The sequence below is a fragment of the Podarcis melisellensis genome (genome assembly GCF_964234715.1).
Source record: "Podarcis melisellensis genome assembly, chromosome: 6".
NCBI classification, from domain to species: domain Eukaryota; kingdom Metazoa; phylum Chordata; class Lepidosauria; order Squamata; family Lacertidae; genus Podarcis; species Podarcis melisellensis.
In genome coordinates this window covers 39513170-39531591 of record NC_138538.1, presented here as the reverse complement: position 1 = coordinate 39531591, position 18422 = coordinate 39513170, and the positions used below count along the sequence as shown (strand labels likewise).

Here is an 18422-nt window from a genome sequence, read left to right as displayed (position 1 = left end):
TTGGTAGACAGCTGCCGTGGATACAGAATTGACCTGCGCCTCCATGGACAGCTGTGAGTCCAAAATGACTCCCAGGCTGCGCACCTGGTCCTTCAGGGGCACCGTTACCCTATTCAGGACCAGGGAGTCCTCCACACCTGCCCACCCCCGTCCCCCAAAAACAGTACTTCTGTCTTGTCAGGATTCAACTTCAATCCATTAGCCGCCACCCATCCTCCAACCGCCTCCAGCCAGTGAGCTTTCTTTAAAAAATGCCACTGTTGATGGCAGTTTCCAGCGAGGAGGGAATGCTTCTGGGCTTCTAAGATGTATTTCCAAAGCTGTAACTGAAATGTATAAACCTAGAAAATTGGATTTCGTCTTAAAAATCATGATACAGCTTTAATTTTAAATGCATGAATAGTGCTGATTCAATAACCTTTGAATGCATTAAATACTTAAGCTGGCTAAAATCTTCTTTGCTTTATGTTGAAGTAAATTGAGTCAGAGTTTCTTGTTTAGAAAAGTTTAAATCGTGACTTCCACACTGAGTGCCGTTTGTGCTTATGAATGCTAAGAAAGCAAGTTGGAATTTGGCTACCCTCTCCAGTCCCCCCTCCCATTTTATATTCCTAACCATTTATTCCTTTAATCTTTCATTTTATAATCATGGAAAGTAGAAAGATTCACTTTGGCTTTGGCCTGATGTTTGCATCTAAGTAAACTCAGTTATAAAAAGGCTGATAGAGGAATTAAGATGTTAAGAAAGACTCAAGTGCTAAAGCTGCACATTTGGCAGGTTTTCTTCTGGGTAACATTTGGCATGGAATGCAGATACAGATGCAGTTAGACAATTATGGCTGTCTAGATAGAAGCAAATATAAACTTGGAAGTTCTACTTAAAACAATCATGAAAACAATAATTCTAATTGACTGAGATCTTTTGGTTCAAAATTCCCTACGGTCTTAGTGGAACTTCAGCTTTGCAAGAAATTAAACATAAATATACAAGACAGTAAGAGATTGTTTTATTGCTTGAAGTTTTCATCCCCTCCAATGAAAATGTAGACAAAACCTTGGTATAGCAATAGGTCAGGATTCTGATAAGAGAAGGAGGAAAGTGAACTTTTATTTTGGATAAATATTTATATCCTGGCTTTCCATAAGTCATGCTCAAGATTCTTAACAATAACAAAACCATAAAATTAATTATCTTAATTATTAAGATCATGTCAGAATCTATCGCATTGAAAAATAAAAACCAATAAACAGACAGTGTTAAAATTTGGAACAGTGCCTTCAAAGTATTTGTTTAACAAGGGTAACAGACACAAATGTCTGAAACTGCCTCTTAAAGGCTAAAAGTGTGTGTGTGTGTGTCAGTGAAAGAGAGGGGAATCCTTTTCATAGCAAGCAGTAAATTTTCCACTTAGAGGACTAAGAGGAGTCTTGTTAGCTCAGACTAAATGCCCATCTATGTCTACCTGTGTCAATTTAATGCCCTTCACATGTTTTGGACTAAAACTTCCAGTGGCCATTTACCTCTAAATGAAAAATATATCGTTTGCTTTAAGACTGGATTCATTCACACGGGCACAGAGGTTGGTGAGGCTGTTTTGCTATAGCATCCTACTTCATAGCGGTTAAACAAATACCTTTGGGAAGCAGATTTTGATGGCTGCTCACAGCTGTTAATGATAGCTGTCCTCCATGAATTATCAAAACCGTTTTTTTAACCCACCTAAGCTAGTGACCATCACCACATCTTATAGCAATGAATTCCATTCTATGAATTGTATTCTATGAAGAACTGCTTCCTGGATCTGCTGCTAATCAATGTCATTACAGTGGTACCCCAGGTTACAGACGCTTCAGGCTACAAATTCCGCTAACCCAGAAATAGTACCTCGGGTTAAGAACTTTGCTTCAGGATGTGAACAGAAATCACCCAGCATGGTGTGGTGGCAGCGGGAGGCCCATTAGCTAAAGTGGTACCTCAGGTTAAGAACAGTTTCAAGGTTAAGAACAGACCTCCATAACGAATTGAGTTCTTAACCCAAGGTACCACTGTAGATGACTTGGAGTTCTAGAATTATGAGAGCATGGGAAATTTGTCACTATCCATTTTCTCCACACCATGTAACTGTTATAAACATCTATCATCTTTCCTCTACCCTTAAGTGTATTTTTTCTAATCAAAAAGGTCTTTAAACTGGAAGGTACTCCCAGCACCTTGTTAAGAATATGAGAAGAATCTGCTAGATCAGCCCAGTGACCTATCTGGTCCAGCATCATGATCTCACACTTACAAACCAGGTGTCTTTGGGAAGCCTGCAAGCAGGTCTCAAGTGCAAGAGCACTTGGTTTCCACAACTTGCGTTAAGAAGCTTAAAGTTTTGTTCCTAATGATCCACAACATAGAATTTGCCCCTTTCACAGCTGCTGCACACTGGGCCAACATCTTCTTCTTCACTATGACCCCATGAGCATGTATGTGAAGTTAAGATTTATTTATTTTTTGCCCCAACATGCAAAATAAACACATGCTGAATTGTATCTGCGATTTTATGGCCCATTCACACAGTACGGAGAGATCCTTTTGGAGCATTTTGCAATCCTTTTTTGTTTTAATAACCCTGAGCAACTTAGTATCATCAGCAAACTTGGCCACTTCGCTGCTCGCATCATGGCTGCCGACTTCTGATTTTACATTATAAATTCTTAGTTGGGACCACCAAAACATTATGCAATATTACACATGTGGCCTCACTGTCAGTTTTTATGAAGTCATGATTCTTGTTGGTTTTATATAATAATGCCTGGCATGGAATTCACCTTTTTCATAGCTGTCACATACTGAATTAACAATTTCATCAAACCATCTGCTACAGGCCCAGGATCATTTCTCTAGCTAGACAGTTTCCTGATAAGCTGTTGAGGACATTCTTCTTTAAAATAAAATGGACTGCATTTGCTTGTGATGGAGTTTTGTTTCGCCTCCCCTCCCCCAAATTTCTTCTCCATTGTACAGTATAGGATTGTAGGGAAGAAACAGCTTTTGGGGGAGTGGAAACGGGTGAGAGTCATACCAGGTTTCACATGATAAATAATTGTCTCTTTGTCCTCCTGGTCAGGTTTTTAGTTGGGGAATTTCCCCCTGACATGCCCAGTTTCCTTCTCTGTCATGCTTTCAGGCAGCTAATTACATTTTTTTTGAGGGTGTAATGTAGGGCACTCTAGATCAGAGAGCCACTGTTCCAGCTTCCTTTACACACCATAGTAATCTTGGGTGAGCGTTACAAGACTACGATTGTTAACTGGGCCTCTGTGTCAGCAATGCTTTGGGTTTCCAAAGGCCCCTTTCATTTTAAACAGTGTAGAGTTTCACTTGGCTTATGAAGTACAATACCAGTCTCCATAGGGAGCCATGGCTGAAGCAGTAAGTCACAATCATTTCAACAGCCTGTTCAAATAAACAAGGATGCTGTTTGATACATCCCTTCTTAGAACGGTTGTTGGGAAGAAAGGAAACATCTGCCTGGATATAATTGTCATTTTATTGGTTTTATTCTCTCCCTATTGTGATGTATTGAGCCATGCGATTGCATAATTGTGCAACTATTATATTCTGTTGTGCAATAAATGTAAAGAGGCTTCTCTTGATCCCTGGCACTACTACTTTTCTGTTTAGAAAGCAAAAATACTATTTTAGGATGTTAAACAACTGTGGAAGGAAAGCAAAGGACAATGCGTTGGCCAGCAGTAGAAGTAGTAAGCAAGTCTGTGATTATAGTTTTCTGTTCAGAAGCCAGTCACCCCACCCCCAGTGAGGTGACTATTATTTATACTCACCTTAATGATATATCTTACATGGATATATCCATGGTTCAACAGCTGCAAATCAACAGGTCCTTAGTGTGTTGAATTCATAATTCTTTCTTCTTTAACAATTCATACAGTGAGGACCAATACAAATACCCACCTTAATGAGATTACAGATTGCCAACCTATTGTGGGAAAGATAGTGGGAGGAATGGAATGCAGACTCTGGAAGACAATAATTTGCTGTCTTTGCAGCAACTTAGAAGTAAAAAGCAAATGACTGGATAGGTTGAAGACTGTGAAGGCCAATGCAATGATGAGATGCTCACTGGTATTGTTTGTGGAAGCGATTTATGCTTCTTTGCTTAGCTCTTGTAAACTATTTGACAAGTGTGGCACATCTCTTTCAATATGGGTATATTGCTGTTTAAGACCACCCCCCGACCCAAAAAGCCCTGACGGTTGCCATGTGCCCGGTTTTAAATGAATAAATACATACTTTAAAATAAAGAGTGAATGGATCCAGCTACAGCCCAGTTTGACAGTCCATCACATTTGCTTGTGGCTTTCCTTTCTTTGTTTCTGGTGCTAATAAATCCTACTAAAGCAAGCAAATTCATGAGTCACATTGTATGGGGTTTAACTTGGTGGCTCAGTTACCCAAGTGCCTCCTATTATGGAGTATAGTATGTCAATACAGATACAAGTGCCTTGTGGTTCTTTTCTGTTTAAAAATAGATAAGTGTATTGTCAGTGGAGGAAAATCTCACATCTGGGCCCTTGGCGCATGCTGAGACTTAACTGTGTGTGGATGTGAAGTGCCTTGGGTGTGGTTTCTTTTGTCTTCTCTCTTGGCACTGAGTGTGGATTCTAAAATAAGAGTAAATGTAGTTTGCACAGGTTGTGACAAAACAAAACTTCCTTTTTCGGGTTTGGTGGTCATATTCATTGGAACTTATCGCTAAGCATATGGACATAAGAAAAGCCCTGCTGGATCAGACCAAAGACTCAACAAGTCTAGCATCCTGTTATCACAGTGCCTTATGAGAAGCCACAAGCGGGACCTGAGCACAACAGCTCTCAAGCGGCAGAAAAGCCATTATTTAACACAGCTTTCCCCTTGCTCCAAATGTCAAAGAATGGTTTACATAAAAACAAAAGGAAATGTACTTCCCAGCCTCCCACCTTGGCACACCATTCTTCCTCTTCCCCCCGAATTGAAACACACCTTTGAAATAAGGCCTGAAATCTTCTAATGGCCAGGCTCTCCATCTTATCTGACTGTACTCTTCCCACAATTCCAATTTGTTGGCAGCTTATGTGGATTCCGCTTTCAAAAAAAGAAAAGAGAAGAAGAAAGCATTGGATGCTAGCATTGCCAAGTGCTACCCCTGACAGCAGCCAGAGTTTCCTTTGCAGAGATGAATGCTTGCTTCGACCACACACTACCAGCATTTGGCTGGCTTTGTGTTCAGCCTATTGCATTTTATTAAAATAGGTTGTTTAATTTGAATGTAATTGGATCTAAGCTGAGTGCTTATTGGATTTGCCAGTGTGAATAATGACGATCAATTGTGTCTGAATTATTGTGAACATCATGGCATGTTTGTAGCAGCCGCCACCACCTTGCCCCTGTTTTCCTCTCTTTTCTTCCAGTTAACCTTTTCTGGTTCTTTTGTATTTCAGAGCAAAGAAGTGGGGCAGCAGCTACAGGAAGACTTGATGAAGGTCCTGAATGAGCTCTACACGGTAAATCAAGTTGCTTTCTTGGCTCCTTTTCAGAAAGTAGGAAAGAAATGTTTGACTTTACCCTGCCTGCTGCAATAGCAGCAATCAAGCATTGGAAGTGATAAATGGCTGCAGTCTGTACTGAAGCGGTGTGTTATTTGCTAGTTGGTTATGTACTGTAAATTTCTTTTTTTCCTTTTTGTTTCATTGTTATCCTCTTCCTGCATCTCTATTGCTTTTCCTCATGTCGTCTGATTACGTTCCACATCAGGCTGTGAATACTAGTGGAGACTCGGGGTGCATCATTGAGACTGTGCAGAGTATAATAACTGCAGCTCTGAGATCAGCTTTGGCTGCAAGCATGCCACATACAATTGGTTCCATTCATTCCATGTGCAGGAATGCACTATTCACTAACTTCGTCATGCAGTAATATTTCCACAATGATGATTTATAGTAGATGCTTGCATATCACTTACTGCTTTAAGTCTGCATTCTTAGAAGGCAGGGTGGCAGCAGGTTTTAGATTTCTTAAATATATCGAGGCAGTAATGTTTATTACAACTCAACATGCTGCATTAGCTGTAGTTCTGTACCTGGACCCCAGGGTGGATAAAACTAGAGAGTCTGCAAAGACAGCCTTGCTGTCAGTTCAGTGCATACGAGTCTTCAGAAAAGTTATCCAAATGTATCTTAATAATAAAATAGACTAGTATAAGCCCAGAGAAATGCCAGATGTATTATCTCTATACTATAGATCGATGGTAAAGTAAGGTTACCAGACATCCCCATTTCCCAGAGACAGTCCCCAGATTTACAAATCAGTCCCCATACAAAATCCATTGAAGTTGAAAAGTGTCCCCGGATTCATTGAAAAAAATCTGGTAACCTTATCGTAAAGTTCACACAGTTATTGTACATAGGGGGAAAATCTTTCCCAAACCAGCACCTTGCAATGTGGACTCTGTACATATGTATTTGGTAATTTTTCATTTTCTTAATTTAATTGAATTTTTGCACTAATTTTAGCCTACACCTATGTGATCCACAAATCCACTATTCAAAAAGACCTCCAAAGGTTATTCCCTTCATTATCATTGCTGCCATGGGCCTCCTTTGGAAGGGCAAGATATAAATTTAATGAGCCGATCAAATCAATATATAAGCACAACTGATAGCTCAACCACTAGTAAAAATCTTACAAAGAAAGCTTGTCTGGTACCATAATTATGTTTTTCATTCTGGCACTGGTGAAGGGGAGTTAAAGCTGTCTATGAAAAATCCATGTCTTGTACCAGGAGACCCGTCTTATTTGGTATTATGTTAGCACAGGCATAGGCAAACTCTGCCCTCCAGATGTTTTGGGACTACAATTCCCATCATCCCTGACCACTGGTCCTGTTAGCTAGGGATCATGGGAGTTGTAGTCCCAAAACATCTGGAGAGCCGAGTTTGCCTATGCCTCTATTAGCATCTGGTGTTGGGCCAGAGAGACACATCAGTGATTCTTCTGGTAAACTGGCAATCCTGCTGCCCATCATTCTCCCTGGCTGAGGTGGTCCAGTGTGTGTTCTGTTGGTGAACCCTTTGGGGATTTCAATAGCCACATGGAGATTACCGTACTTTGGGGGTCCAGCTCAGGACTTCATGGCTGCCATGATAACCACAGGGCTGCCTCGGAATATAATTGATCCCACACATTTATCAGGTCACACTATTGATCTAGCTTTTTCAACATAGTGGGGGCTAATGAGTTTGAAATTCATTGCGGGGAGGGCTTTCTGTAGCCACATTATCATGGTCTGACTACTTCTCTGTTTAGTTGGACAGTAACTACCCCCCTCTGCAGGTGAGGACCCCCAGACCTGAGGGTTCCCTGACTACCGTGATGCCATGTTTGGTTGATATGGATGGCACTCCTGCTTTACAGTTTCTATATCTAGAATGTTGTTTTATTTATGAGTGTATTGTAATGGGTTTTTTGTTTGTTGTTACCTTCTGATTTAGAACCCTGCTGTCTTCATAGACGAAAGGTTGTCTTGATTTTTTTTTAAAAAACCCCAATCCTTCTTTAATAAATAAATTAATAGAACCTGACGATTTCTGGTGGCCCTGCTGCTTTGCCAGTGCAGTCTGGTGTGCTGCATGTGTGCAGGGAAACTCCTGCTCCTGCTTACATACAGCCTCTTAACTTGAAGCTGCTAGTAGATCTGCAGTTGCTGAAAAGCAACAGAGAGCTGCGTCAGGGAGCAGAAGCCTGCAACACACATCAGTGCCTACCCTGTCCTTTCATTTACTCTGCAGCACAATCACTGGGTCAGACAGCATCAACTGCATTATCGAGGGTTCATTTGTCTCCACATCAACTAGTGTCACACATGCTGTCATTTTTCAGCAATTTCTGATGGTTACTTAGGCTCGGGTGGCAAGAAGGTAGATGGGGATGTACCAATGTAGAGTGATTTATAGCAGATCGGCAAGGTTTCAGTCTACTGATGGTTTCACGGTAGCAGCAACGAAAAGGTTCCCCCAACCTGCTCTAAATGAAACTGCTGAGATCAAGAAAGTCAGCAGCGGGGAGAGAAGCAGATTTTTGTTTCACTGTGAGGTTTGTTCTTGTACTGAAAACAAATTCCTATGCTGGGTATGTGCCCAAAAGCATCATTTTGCTTAATTCTAAGAGCAAAATCCCCTGCCCCACCTACTATTTTATATCTGGCTCTGATTAGTGCCTCTCAGGGTTCTAGTAAACAAAACATAGATGTTGCAAGCCAGAAGTCTGTGCATCCCTGAATTGTTTATTTCCTTACGTTAATATCCTGCTTTTGTTCCAACATGCAGACTAAGGCAGCATACACATGTCATCCAGATACTAACTAGATCTGGATCTGCTTGGCTGCAGGAAGGTGGTGGCTTTCCATGTCTTCTGGCCATTCCTTGGGACTTAGGCAAAAAACTCTCTCTCTCCTTCTCTCTCTCTGGTTTGAGGCCTGCCGATGAGCTGCGGCAACATTTGAGCCAGGATCTTCAGGCTCACAGTTTGTATGCTTAGCTGTTACACAACCAGCTTTCTGTTTTAATGCCTTTCTGCTCAGCAGTATAGCTAGTAAGAGGAACAAGGAAGATTCATTGCCTGGAGAGAAAGAAGAAAGTGTTAATAAAAGTCTCCCATGCAAAACATTTCTTCTTGCACAGCTGAATGGGATATGTTCGGCGTTGATTAAATCTGTCTACACAGCAACTGTGACCAAATTGCCTCTATTTTTGGAAACAGTCGTGCAAATGTTTTCTTTGGGGTTGCTGCTCAAAAGAGGGGGTGCTCTTGGATTCCACCTAGTCAACAGGGGTTGCTGCAGTGTCAAAGTCTTTTCTCCACACATTCTGTGAAAAGATGCTTTAGGAATGCTCTTGTTACCCGAAGCACATTGACCCTAACACAGAGCGGGGGTTATTAAACACTAAGTTTAGATCCAGAATGATTTTACAGAACCAATATGAATCAGCAAATTACAGAGGAATAGAGGTTATGTTTATTGTGGCCAAATGTTTGGAAATGCCTTTTTAAAGCTGCATTTCAGGACCTTTACTGCCTGGTGTGGTACAATGGAATTTTTAGTACTTAGCTAAATTCCAGCTGCAGATGTTTAGCATTTTGAGCGCTAGGCTGGTGTGGCGACATAACAGCAGCACTCTGCAGGAGACTGGAGGGTGCGTCCTGCTTGTGGTTTTTAGCTCGCTTCCTGGAAAATGGGAATAGTTAGCCTTGCTAAATCCACAAGCATATTCCTATAGGAAAACGTTTGTGCTGATTTGCAACAATGTCATTAGGTCATTGCGATTACTAAGCAGCAGTGTGGTGTGATTGTGAGGATAACTGTTTTAAAAATGTGGATAGTGACTGCCAAGTGTTTAACTTGGCCACCCTAGCTGTTGCGTATTTAGCATTATTTTAAATGAGAGTTTCAGGGACTTGCATACTTTCTGGACAGAACTATATTGAGAAAGGAAAATAGCACTAAATTGTGTGGTGGTGTATCACCAGGCCATAGTTCTCTTGAAAGAATACTGCTGAGCTGCATCATTTAATTTTCTCCTGTCTTTCATACATGACATTCGTGCATCACAGTGAACATCTACAACCAGCTAATTTTACTTTTAACTGGGTACTAGTGGAATACTTTAATGGAGACAAGGCAGTGTTTTGGAGGACCCAATGTACCAGGAAATGTGTGTAGAATCATTTCAAAACATTACTTTGTGCCTGAGATAACCAGTGTGGTTGCCTCCAGATGTTATTGCACTGTGTCCTTCATTGTCCCTGGCCTTTGGCCATGCTAGTTGGGGGAGCTGGGAGCTGGTGTTCTACAATATCTGGAAGGCACCGTATTGACTCCCTCTATCATATGCTCTTGTCTGGAGAAACCAGAATGTACTGGTGTGTGTGTACACACACACACATACACACACACACACACACACACACACACCACTTGAACTTCCTATACATTACTGCAATTCACTTCTAACATTCTTTCAAGTTCAGAGCAAACAGTAATGTGAAAATCGGGAGAGTTGTGTTCCAGATAAAATAATTGCTCATTATGCTGATGTTGCATGCTTCTCTCCAGCATCTAAATATCGGGTTCTGACAAATAGCAGAAACAAACCATAATACAGCACTATGCCATTTTAGGGGTATGCTGTTGTTTCCACTGTTTGCTTCACTTTTTTCTTCTTTGACCAAGGATATTTTGTTGTAACTGTTTTAGAAGCAGGGCATGGGCATTTGCTCTGACTACAACTGCCATTACTGAGCCTTTAAAAATATTTAAAATTGAGTATCTACTCCAGGGGTTGTCAACCTGGTCCCTACCGCCCACTAGTGGGCGTTTCAGGATTCTAGGTGGGCGGTAGGGGGTTCTACGGCACAAGCTGAATTCTCCTTCCATCGAGCACTGGTGGGCGGAAGGAAAATTTACCATGAAGGAAGATGCATTAGTGGGCGGTAGGTATAAAAAAGATTGACTACCCCGATCTACTCCATAAAGTCAAGGCCCATAATTTTTGTTGACCCATGATCCTATTCTTAAAATTCTATAATTACGGCATAATTTGAGGGAATGCACATTTACTGACCTAACCATATCAATTTCAAATGGCAAAAAGAGATAGTGAAGAGTTGTTGCTAGTAGCAAACTGATGAGGTGCCAGTAAAGAAAGGTTTCTAAAATCTGACCAATCCCAGATAGATATAAACCTGGCTTCTAAGCTAGTGGCATTTGATCTTTCCAGGCCAGAGACCTTCCCGTAGCCTCAGTGTTAATCACAGACCTCACCTTCCATTCCTCTCTCCCTTCTTACTGCTTCTTTGCCTTATTCAACTCAGCCCACATTGCATCTATTAGTCCAGTCAATTTTGCGTACATAGGCATGTACTGACAGGCAGTCATTTTAGATATCTTAACCTACGCCATGCATAATTTTTCCAGTGCAATCCAATTTCTTCCATAATGACCAATAGCAAAGTGCAGGGGGCCTCAAATGGTGGAGGTGGTACCAGTACATCTTAGCTGGTTGTGGCTCACTTGTGGAACATGACTCAGCCATTTGAAAACCCAATGCTCATTCATCCTGTTATTGAGGTGCTGTCGTTTTGTTTTTAGCAGTTGCTGCTCCCACCCACTCACCCAGTGACATCGGTACTAGAAATCTAGATGCCTAACTGTGAAAGAACAATACGCCATGGCTACATAAAAAGCTTTGTCAGCTATTACAGTTTGGGAAATAAGAAAATGATCTCAAAAGGGCGATGAATCATTTGCAGGCGGAAGGAGGGGCAGGGACTTCATGTATCCCTGGGTAAAATAATGGCTTTAACCCATTGGGATTTTGAACACTTGTGAGAGTACTTTCCAGTTCTTTCAGGCAGAGAGAGAGAGAGAGAGAGAGAGAGAGAGAGAGAGAGAGAGAGAATTTGTTTTAAATGTAAAGCCTGTGCTGACTAATAGTCTGTTAAAGTGATGGGAATATTTTTTATTTTTTTAAAAAAAATTCACTCCATTGATGCTTACAATTAGAAAATCTTTTCCACTTCAGGAGCATCTCTGTCTGACAGAGCAATCTACCTGGCAACTGAAGTTGTACATACAGTTACAGTGTTTTTTTGGGTTGCACGTTAAACCTCTTAGTCATTCTATTGATCTGATTATTCATTAATCCCTTAAGATGTCATAGAATTCCTTCATCCCATGATTAGTGATAGTAGCTATAGTAGAAGACACAGCATCTTCCTCAGAATCAATTGCCACCACAATGCATGTGCTCAAGGCCCAATGTACAGGAAAAGCATGATGCACCATCTGTTTCCTGCATTTGGGAGCTGGATTTACAATACTGTATAAAACTCAAGTTTCCTCCTTTATCTCTAGTTTAGCAACAAATGTGTGTTTTTAAACAAAGCATGGAGTTATCAGAAATGTGATGCTTCTGCTGCCTCTGCAGCCTGAAAATTTGGCAATTGCTAGTCTGAGAGAAAGGGCTGTGATTCTAATCTGCCTACACTCAGCTTTACAGCAAGATGGCCTAAGTCTCAAGAGGCCCACATCAGTTTCCTCTTGCAAGGGTGACTCCAGGTGGTGTTGAGAGTGGTGAAGAAAAGGGTGACCTATAACATCCTCTGTTTGTGTGGTGTTTACAGCAGCTATGTTTCTGTCCTGGGTCTTCATGTAGTTGATATGATCCTTGACCATGATACTAACATAATTAGAAGCCAACTATTATTTCAGTTCCAGCATGGAGATAACCAGTTTCTGGGCTGGGTCTCCTTCCCTCAATGGAAGGAGGCAGGAGAGACTAATTCTCTGCCCTGTTTAAAGCTATTATTCTAGCTGCCTCCTTTCATCTTTTCATATATGATAGCTCCACGTTGGCATGTAAATTATTCAGCACATCACTTTAACACTGACCGGGCTTGCATTTTTAACTGCGGCTTCTTTCTGTAACCAAGAAGCATTGCTTAATTGCTACAGGAGGAGAGACACATGGAGAAGGAGAGGGAGTGGGAGCGTATTTGATTTAACAAAAAATATAGCCAGGTTCAAACTGAGGTGAAACAAAAGTCAATAGCTTTGTGCCAAAAAATTGAAAGAACTTGAGGCGGGAGTTTGGCTTGTGTCAGGATTTCAAAGCTGGAACAGATATCTGCTCACTGCTGAGCGTGTTTACAATCCAGTTAGTATTGAATATCTAAGACACTTTGGGGATGGGGGAGCATGACAACATTTGGAGACCTCATAAACTTTTAAAATAACAATCTGTTTTCCAACTTCATTATGGCAAGCCACCATGAACACAATACGTGGAAAGGCAAGGGAAAAAAGACTTTCAATAACTAAACCATAATGCATTTGCCACTGGCCTATGTCTTTCTCCTTCTCTTGCCCCAGTAAAATGCAGAAGTCACCATATTTTTTGCTCTGTAAGACGCACCAGACCACAAGACGCACCTAGTTTTTGGAGGAGGAAAACAAGGAAAAAAATCTTCTGAATCTCAGAAGCCAGAGCAGCAAGAGGGAGCTCTGCACAATGAAAGCAGCAATCCCTCTTGCTGTTCTGGCTTGTGGGATAGCTGTGCAGCCTGCATTCGCTCCATAAGACGCACACACATTTCCCCTTACTTTTTAGAAGGGAAAAAGTAAGTCTTATAGAGCAAAAAATACGGTATATGTTCATCACGTTTTAGAAAAGTGGATGAGGAGAAAGCTGGGCTAAGGAGATGCTGAGGTGGAGAGGGGAGTGTCTGTGTTTAATAGAGGTCTAAGGTTGAAGCCCTGGTCAAAGATTCTCCAACTTTATCATACTTAGCCTCCCCAAAGTGGGAAGTAGCCACCAAGCATGCTCATACGTATGTGAAGCACACTGCTAAAGCTCACGTATATTTAGCATGTGGCCACCTGGAAGCATTGCAAGCAAGGAAAGGAACAAGTCAGTTTTGGTCCACTTTTGGTGTTTCCCCTGGCAGTTGTTCATACTTCCTTAATAAAAAAACAACATATATCCTGGAGAAATATAGAACCATGGAATCACATTTAAAGACTGTTATTTTCCTAATTCCAAATAGATGCTTTTATATTCTTAATTGCACTGTTCATTGCATTGTCGTATTCCAACCGGAAATAGAAATATGCTTACACACATCTCTTGTTCTTCCTTGCTATTTTCTCTGTGCTTTTATAATGTGCTGTACAGTGGTACCTCTGGTTACAAACGTAATTTGTTCTGGAGATCCGTTCTTAACCTGAAACCGTTCTTAAGCTGAGGTATCACTTTAGCTAATGGGGCGGCCCGCTGCCGCCGCATGATTTCTGTTCTCATCTTGAGGTAAAGTTCTTAACCCGAGGTACTACTTCTGGGTTAGCAGAGTCTGTAACCTGAAGTGTTTGTAACCCAAGGTACCACTGTATCACTTTACATAAGCTAAACACATTTAGAATGTTCTGAAACCTTTCCGAATACTAACCCTTGGAGGTCCGTGCAGTTCCACGAACCATATAAAACAGTATATTTGTGGATTAGCACAGCAGAATTGAAATATTTAAAAGTGTAAAGTAGAAGCCTTGGTATGTTGACTGGGGTGAGTGAAAGTCATGCCTTTCACTTCAGGGCAGGTATAATGCCTATACTCAACTGTTGGACAATTGTCTCTTGCAGGTGATGAAGACCTACCACATGTACAATGCCGACAGCATCAGTGCTCAGAGCAAGCTGAAAGAGGCAGAGAAGCAGGAGGAGAAGCAGATTGGCAAGTCTGTGAAGCAAGAGGATAAGCAAACCCCACGCTCTCCTGATTCAGCCTCCAGTGTCAAGTTTGAAGAAAAACATGTCCGGCGAAGCTCAGTCAAGAAGATTGAGAAAATGAAAGAAAAGGTGTGTGAGCAGCATGATGGGATTAAACTGCTGGGTGACTGCAAAATGCGGTATCTATAGGGGTATTAAGGAGACAGAGCCAAATAGTGGAGAAATCAATAAATTAATAAGTGGATGGCTTTTGTTTGCTTTGTCAGGGAAATGTTGACATCCTTCCAGGGAATCTGGAAGTTTTGGTTTTCAGGCCTTCAGTGTCTCGCATAGTTCCTTGGTGCCAAAGCCAAGTAACACTCTGTAGTGTGTTCAGCATAGAGAACTACAAGTAGAGTTGTGGGACTAGACCAAATAATCCTATGCAGTGATGTTCCCACGGGGTGCCAATTGGCCTTTGTGTCCCTGCATCACCAAAGAAGTATGTGGTTTACATACTACTTACAGGATGCTTTTATTTTGTCTAAAAGTATTGAAGATTTCACAGAGCTCAGGTCCAACAGTGAGGAATGTTGAGAGTCGAAGAATGCTATGTGTTCTTTGCGTGAGACCCACACTTCTTTTTCTTCTCTTCGTTGTTTTTCTTTCTAATAAACTCCTTTTGGTTTATTTTCAGCGCCAGGCAAAATACACAGAAAATAAACTGAAGGCGATTAAGGCAAGAAATGAGTATCTGCTGGCTCTGGAGGCCACCAATGCATCTGTGTTCAAGTATTACATCCATGACCTGTCTGATCTCATTGATGTAAGTACACTGTTGTTTGGGCCCATGCACTGACGTTTGCTGCTGTAAACCCCATTATGTCTCTCTCCTCAGTTAAACTATGTGTGGTTGGTCATCACCGTACGATTCAGGATTATCTGTGTACCTGTGTACAGAGTGGTGTCTCAGGCAATTGCATGAGATCAGCAGTGCTAGGGCAGTTGTTTGTGAACATGGAACTCATTATGTGGGGGTTCAAAACCTTTGGCTGGCCTTGCTAGTCAGGCAAAAAATTGTGATTTCCAGGTTGTTGCCCTTCCTTCAGCACAATCTTATACATGCCTACTCTGAAGTAAATTTCACTGTTTTCAATTGAGTTTACTCCTAGATAAGAGTGCACAGAAATTTCAGTCTTGGAAGTAAGCCTATACACACATCATGGAACTCAGTGGGTGTGACTTTGGAGCAGACATGCATAGGGTTAGAATTTTTCATTCCTGATCTCATGTTGCATCTCAGTGTGAGGTCAGGGACAATTCCATTCTTCTCTCCCCCAGCTGTGGTTTGTTTCAGTGCTGAGTCTCCCAGAGTGCCTCTACAACTGGGTGCCCACACTGCCATCTCTAGTCTTTCCCTCTGGGACAGGAACAAAGTATAGAGTTGTTGTGGCATGGGATGGTATGAAAGGGGAGTACTAGAACATTCAGTGTAGCTGTATTGGACTGTCCAAATCTCAGGGCAACTCAGTTCCTTCCTTGTGCCCAACTGCAAGCTGGATAGAGAAGTGGGGCTCCTATTGCCCTTGCCCCATAGGGCAGTGGAACTGCTTACCATAGCGACCATGGGAAGCAGGATTGTGGACCACTGTGACTTAAGCTAAAAAGCTGGTAGGACAAATTGCAGCGTTTTACATTCTTAAGTGATTAAGTAGCTAATACTGAAAAGTGATCCAAGTCTATCAGAGTGTGGTTAAATAAAACATTATCTGCTGTGTGGATTCTCTACTTTCATCCGAGAGGACTGATGCAGTAACTATATTGAGCTGATTACTGCTGAACACTGCTTTCTCTGCTTTTTGGTGGCAGCTGTAATAGCGTCCTGTAATCAAAGTTAAAAATAGCCATTGGGGAGCCCTAAGAGTAATTTGGGGGTTGGGGTTGGGGGGAAGGGGCCTCCAAACAAGCACATTAATTTATCGTCTTTGCCTGCTCTCCACTGTTCCTTGTTCAGCCAGTCATAAAATCAAACAGGTCATGCTCACTTCAGCTCACTTCAAGTATTTATTGGAGAACTTTACTGTTCTTTCTGCTGTGAAGTGCAAGCTTTGGCAATACTAGTAAACCCTGTTTTGTCTTGGTGGAGAATAGTTGTGCTGTTATAGAATCATATCACCCTGTGGATACCTTCTATTTTCTTTTGCTTTTGTATGTTGGCTGTTGCCTGATTTTAAAGTACTTACGGGACTTCCGGGTCGGCGCCATCGCCGAATGGCGGGCTCCCTCCGAGCTCCGGAGGGAGCCTGCTCGGCAGGGGCTGGGTCCTACCGCACCGGCGATGCGGGGACCCGTAAAAACCACGGCCACGGAGGCCGTGGACATGGAGACTCGGCTGGCACCGTTAGCGCCCTCCCGACTCGTGAAGAGCCTTTTTAAAGGCTGTGGATCGGGTGCCGGGGAGGAGCGTGGTGCTTTGAGTCCTCTGCTATCCCTGCCGAGCGCAGCCGCGAGCCATCCGGCGGAGAGCGCTGACTTCTTCTATTGAAAATTTGGACCTAAAAGAAGAACCCGTGAGTAATTGGAATATGGACTAAAAAGAGAGCTAAATTTTTTAAAAATTGGGAGCGAACGGGGGAGGTGGAAAAAAGGAAGTCAGCCCCCCCCTAAATTGTAGAAGAGCCAAAACAAAGGACTGGATAACTAAGATCGAGTGGAACTTTATCTTGTTGAACTTGCAACTTCGCGAGGGAAAATTATAAGATTGAGCTGGAGGAGAAAAGTGGAATTTGTATCAAAAAGCAACCCCCCCCCGAACCCCTGGAGCGATCCGTGAAAGTGCCTGGAGAATAGAAGCGGAGGTTTTGACAGCTGTCAAGAGCTGTCAAAACGGAATAATAAAACTGAGACTTTGTTATGAGGACTTTGCCGGCTACATTTGCTATAAATTGAAGATAAATTGTTTCAAATAAGGATTTATAAGTTACTTGGACTGGTGGACGTGATCCGGAAGGGAACATTGTTACTGTAATCCATCTAGAGGAGCTGAGGGATATTGCATGTGTTTTCGACGGGAAACATGAACAGTTGAAGGGAACTTTTAATCTCCTGGGAAGCTGCAGAAATGGAGCATTATTTTGTCTACAGAGGGTTTCACTCTACCGGGAACAATGGATCTATCTGTTCAAAACTGAAAGGAACATGACGCAATGTTTTGCTCTTGAACAACAAGCCTCTGTAGAGACACTAGAAGCTTTTGGAAAAAGAACATTTCTGTGAGGGAACAGGGAAGTAAAAAGGAAGAGAATGATTGACAAGAACAAGGAAGTAACAAGAATGGGACAGAGTTGGGGTGGGAACATTTGGGATATCCAGATTTGACAAGCTTATGGTTACAAATTTGGAGTTTTTACTCCTGGTTACAAAAATCTGGATAGAAGAAATGGGCCCCTTTTTGATAGACTCCTCCTAAGACTGGACTGACAAGAACAAGGAAACAACAAGAATGGGACAGAACTGGGGTGGGAACATTTGGGATATCCAGATTTGACAAGCTTATGGATATAAATTTGGAGTTATTACTCCTGGTTATAAAAGTCTGGATAGAGGAAATGGGCCCCTTTTTTGACAGACCCCTTTTAAGATTGGACTGGTAAGAACAAAGAAATAACAAGAATAGGATAGAATTGGGGTGGGAACATTTGGGATATCCAGATTTGACAAGCTTATGGATATAAATTTGGGGTTTTTACTCCTGGTTATAAAAATCTGGATAGAAGAAATGGGCCCCCTTTTTATTGATAGACCCCTTTTATGATTGGACACTTGCAATTTAAAAAGGCCGGTAAAGGACCAGAGGGATGTGGATTTATTGAAATGTGGGATCTTCAGGAAGAAGTTAGAAGTGGAGGGATAGGAGGAATGCAACAGGGAAAGAGGGGAGGGAAATTTGGAATCCAAAGGTTGTAAAACTATTATTTGTTTTTATTTTATTATTATTTGTATTATATTTGAAAGGGGGGAACTCGTGGAAGGGAATAGATCGACCTTAGGGGATGGAAATTTGGATAAATTAAGTTAATGAGGATGAGTGTATTTTGGGAATAAGAATTTGTTGAATT

The 18422-nt window shown here is 41.8% G+C and overlaps 1 protein-coding gene across 7 annotated transcripts in view; it reads left to right on the top strand.

The window, feature by feature from the left end:
• The window catches only part of SRGAP2 (SLIT-ROBO Rho GTPase activating protein 2), a 200704-nt gene that overhangs the window by 112697 nt on the left and 69585 nt on the right, over positions 1 to 18422 (top strand). For all 7 annotated transcript variants that reach the window (XM_081916306.1, XM_081916304.1, XM_081916305.1 and 4 more), the window contains 3 exons: positions 5488 to 5550; positions 14239 to 14454; positions 15002 to 15130. In XM_081916306.1, coding sequence (XP_081772432.1) covers positions 5488 to 5550; positions 14239 to 14454; positions 15002 to 15130 — 408 coding nt within the window. The remainder of the gene's footprint in view (positions 1 to 5487; positions 5551 to 14238; positions 14455 to 15001; positions 15131 to 18422) is intronic.